The following is a 4490-nucleotide window of genomic DNA, read 5'->3' as shown; positions in this document are numbered from 1 at the left end:
GGGGACTTCAGCCAATTTTAATCAAGATTATAAGAATGTTGAGCATGGAATTGATAAGACCGCTTGATTTCCAGGTAATGTATTTTTTTCAAGATAACGCTACTAATTACTATGTAATCATTGATAACTTAAGGCCAGGGAATTAGTGTGGAGAATTGTGGTGTTCTCATATCCTCTGCGCTTTTATTTTTTTGGTTAATTAGAGAATACATTTTGGGGAAATTATTATATCCTACTTTTACACAAAAAAAAAAGGAAAAAAAAATTGTCGTTCTAAGAATAAGAAACCTTTTCTTATATGATTTATCAATAAAGCAGATTTCCCAAAGGCTTCGCTAGAAGGTAATAATGGTCACCTCATTTCCACTCAATTGACTGAACTCTAAGACCCCGTCCACACGAGCGATCTTTGCTCGGTAAACTTTGCCTATTTGCGAGCTAAGCCTGTCGAACGCATTTAAGCTCTTGTCCAAACGACGGTGGTTGGGTAGTGAAAGACTGGCAGTGAGTGACTGACACAGGAGATCAAGTTGTGTGGGGCAGCATGGATCGCAGGACACGCAAAAAGAAAATCGCGCTTTCTATTGTTATAGCAATGTGTGCAAAGATAAAAGCAACAAAGCAGAAAAGGATGTGGGGTAAAGAGTGGTTACGAAGAAGAGAAGACATTGGAAGTCACATGACAATATTGCGGGAACTGAAACATGGTCATGAGGCAGATTTCATCAACTATATGAGAATGGACCCTAACACTTTTTATAAAATCTTATCGGAAGTGGAACCATATATAATGAAAGAAGATACCAACATGAGGCAAAGTATTTCAGCTGAAGCTCGACTGTATGCAACATTACTCTTTCTGTCAAAAGGATGCAGCTACAGATCACTACAATACAGCACAAGGATTTCCAAGCAGAGTTTGAGTGCAATAATTCCAGAAACCTGCAAACAAATCTATGAAGTCCTGAGGGAAGACTACCTTAAGGTGAGACTTACCCATACGTTAAACATCAAATTCACACCAGTCGTATATCTGATAACAGTGCCGGATCTAGAAATCTCTCGTAGAGGTTGGGGTGTACTTATGATTATCATTTATATATGTAACGTGCACACATATAGTACACATATAAGAATAATTATAACAATAATCATATGTATGCACACACTCACACATGATGTACATCATATGCACATATATATCATATGTACTAGAGAGAGAGAGAGAGAGAGAGAGAGAGAGAGAGAGAGAGAGAGAGATGTGAATGAATTATAATTGTTACATTGATTACAATAGATATAGCTTACAAAAATAATTAACCGGTGAAGTTGCTTTTACAAATGCAAGAATTAAAAAGCAGCAGTATTAGTAGAAAAAGTGGTAAAACCAGTATGAGTGGTAGTAGTGGTAGTAGTGGTAGTAGTAGTAGTAGTAGTAGTAGTAGTTGAAGAAATCATTAACCAAGGAAATTTTGCTCCTAACTAATGATTTATTGAAACAAAACAATGTTCTAGTATTCATTTCCATGTGGGGGGTGGGGGGGTGCACATTACCAAGTGGCCTCCTTAAATCATTCACTGTCTGATAAGTTATCTTAGCTCAGATCGATGTCATAAAAATCATAGGTAATGGCGCGGAGTGTGTGCGTTTTGCTTATTGCGAAAGGATCAATTTATTTTTGCCATTAACTTGTTACACGATTGCGTCATCAGGAGACACTATGTATATAGCCTGCGTAATCAGTATATAGTAATGGTGCATGTATGCATAATGCAGAACTGCATCATTAAATGCATTAAAATACTCCACCTTGATTTATTTATGAACGGATTATGCATATACTGAAACAAATCGAGTTTAAAAGAAAATAACTTTCACTTAAGGAGTAATTTAATAACTAATCGTAGATGGACCCAGAGAAGGATAATGAACGGGATATCATAATTTTTCAAACAAACTATATTTACGAACGTAACCAATTTTATTGTCTTTATACATGTCAACATGTACAATATGCACAATGCTAAATATGAATAAGTAAATAGTCAAAATAATTCAAACATATTATCTTTAGACATGTTTCGTTCATGCAATTACATTTACCACTTGTGAATTGTGATATGGCCTATCTATGAACACATTTGTATCTAACAACTCACTCTACAATCTTAGTTGACGCAGAAATCTTGCCTAATTTACCTAAAACCAGGATGTCATTAATAAGTTTTTGTGCATAAATTCTGTTCTCCCCAGACATTTGTCTGAGGTCATTAGCAATTACAACACCTAAAGCAATACACTCATCATTATTAATCATATCCTCGGATGATGTTAGTGTTTTCAGCTGATGGAGAGCTTCCTGTAATACATCATCAGGGGCACAAGGCGTTTTGGTTGCTCGCTTTCTGATCGTTGAAGAAGGGGCAGTTGCAAGTTTTCCTCTCGTTACCGATATAGGTGTGGCCTTGCGTTCCTGGCTATTCACATTAGCGGATGGAGTTGAGGAAATAGTGTCGGTCATACCAGAGACTGTTGGAATGTCTGATGGCGAAGCAACTGGTGATCTTGGAGTAACAGATGGTTCGTCAATTTCCAACAGAAGTGGATCATTGAATATCTGAAATACACGTGCATTGATTAGTTTATTAGGTTGAATTTTTCGTGTGTGTGTACATATTCTTAAAAGGCTTGATACTATTGGTAACCAAGAAGTACACTTGACATTGTGTATATATTGGCAACCTCCACATTTAATTGTTCAGTGTGGTTCGGTTTGATAAAGTAACACCAGTTTCCAAAGGGATATAATTTACAAGGCCATTTGAAAATTATTTTAGAGTAATAACGAAATGCGTGGTGGGATTCATTACAATTAACCAATATTCAAATACTGAGTTATAGTATTCCAAATAAGGAAAGACTTATTGATGATAGTTACAATAACACCCACCACAGTATTTCATGAGGAGAGAGAGAGAGAGAGAGAGAGAGAGAGAGAGAGAGAGAGAGAGAGAGAGAGAGAGAGAAAGAGAGAGAGAGAGGGAGAGAGAGAATACTTAACGGAGCATCCAAATATAACGTCATATTGCTTAAGTGTATTTATGCGCTCTTTTTGTATTTGCAGACGCCTTCAACACCAGAGGAATGGAAAAATGTGAGCAACGATTTTTGGAGAATGTGGAATTTCCCAAACTGCCTTGGAGCCATTGACGGCAAACATATTGTAATACGGCAGCCGCCTGGTAGTGGGTCCTATTTCTATAACTACAAAGGCACTTACAGTATCATTCTTATGGCTATATGTGATGCTAATTCAAATTTCATCTATGTAGATGTTGGTGTAAATGGACGGGTGTCTGACGGAGGTGTGTGGGCGAGCACCAGTATCAGTCAGCGTATTGTCAATCACACGGCCGGATTGCCAGAGGATACCAAGCTACCTGGGAGCGATAAAACCTTGCCATTTGTCTTTTTAGCAGACGATGCTTTTCCTTTGCAACGTCATATAATGAAGCCATATCCATACCAGAAACAAACTACAAGCGAAAGGATATTTTCATATCGACTCTCCAGAGGACGACGTACAGTGGAAAATGGATTTGGAATGCTTGCAAATAGATTCCGAGTGTTCCTTGCACCAATCAATTTACCCCCGGAAAAAGTTGACATAATGGTACTTGCATGTACTGCTCTCCACAACTTTTTACGGAAAGATTAAATAAACCAGTATTCACAGCCCGAGGGGTGCTTGGAAACCGAGTGTCTCTCTGATGGGATCGTTGCACCAGGGGAGTGGCGACAAACGAGTGCAGATTTGTTAGGACTTCAGGTGGTGGGGCGTAATGCCAGCATTGAGGGAAAGGTGGTGCGAGAAAAGTATATGGAGTATTTTCAGGGTGAAGGAGCAGTGTCTTGGCAAAACAAATTTCTTAATGACAGGGGAAATGTTTCTTATAATGTTTGAAATATAAGTGGGGTAGTAAATATATGGGTATTGACTATGCAACAATTCATTGCATAAATGTATAATGGGAATAAACAGGGTTGACAAAAACATTGTTGTTTCTTTAATCAAAAACCATGTATTTGATTTTTCTGGTTTCAAACGGTTTTTATGGGTATTTTTCAACTTTCAATGTTTGTGTTTTTCCAGGATGCTAGTTTTTTATTAACTCTTTGTCTTTCCCGGAACCATATTGCTTTGAAAGCATTTGAAGATAAGTATAGTACAGGTTTGGATAGCAGATTAATAAGGTAACATGCTCATGAGCATTTAAATAATGATATGGCAAAGTAGCAACTGTTAAAACACTTCCAAGCTCAAGCTACCAGCCTGCCTGGTAACTTGGCATTTAAAAGCAATAACTAAATAAATAAATAAAAGAGCGAGAAAGAGATACTATACATACTTCATGGTCTGCTAATTCCGCAAATGATGTCTCCTTACTACTGTCGAGGTTTGACAGTGATGACCGTACTGTATCACAGG

General features: G+C 37.6%; 2 protein-coding genes across 2 annotated transcripts in view; one reads left to right on the top strand and one right to left on the bottom strand.

Annotated features, from left to right (window-relative positions):
• The first annotated feature begins 590 nt into the window (after window positions 1-590).
• On the top strand, window positions 591-4035 carry LOC137659499 (putative nuclease HARBI1). The gene is made up of 2 exons (XM_068394383.1): window positions 591-985; window positions 3126-4035. The coding sequence occupies exons 1-2, from the start codon at window positions 596-598 to the stop codon at window positions 3717-3719; spliced, it is 984 nt and encodes a 327-aa protein (XP_068250484.1). The 5' UTR covers window positions 591-595; the 3' UTR covers window positions 3720-4035.
• Window positions 3819-4490, bottom strand: part of LOC137659830 (uncharacterized) — a 994-nt gene continuing 322 nt past the window's right edge. The window contains exons 1-2 of the mRNA XM_068394619.1: window positions 4411-4490; window positions 3819-3929 (exon numbers count right to left, since the gene is read on the bottom strand). The exon at window positions 4411-4490 is cut by the window's right edge and continues 322 nt beyond it. Of these exons, the coding sequence (XP_068250720.1) occupies window positions 3819-3929; window positions 4411-4490 (191 nt within the window). The remainder of the gene's footprint in view (window positions 3930-4410) is intronic.

The sequence above is a fragment of the Palaemon carinicauda genome, chromosome 20 (assembly GCF_036898095.1).
Source record: "Palaemon carinicauda isolate YSFRI2023 chromosome 20, ASM3689809v2, whole genome shotgun sequence".
In the NCBI taxonomy this organism is placed as follows: domain Eukaryota; kingdom Metazoa; phylum Arthropoda; class Malacostraca; order Decapoda; family Palaemonidae; genus Palaemon; species Palaemon carinicauda.
Note: the sequence above shows the minus strand (reverse complement) of the source record. Positions and strands in the feature narration are given on the sequence as shown.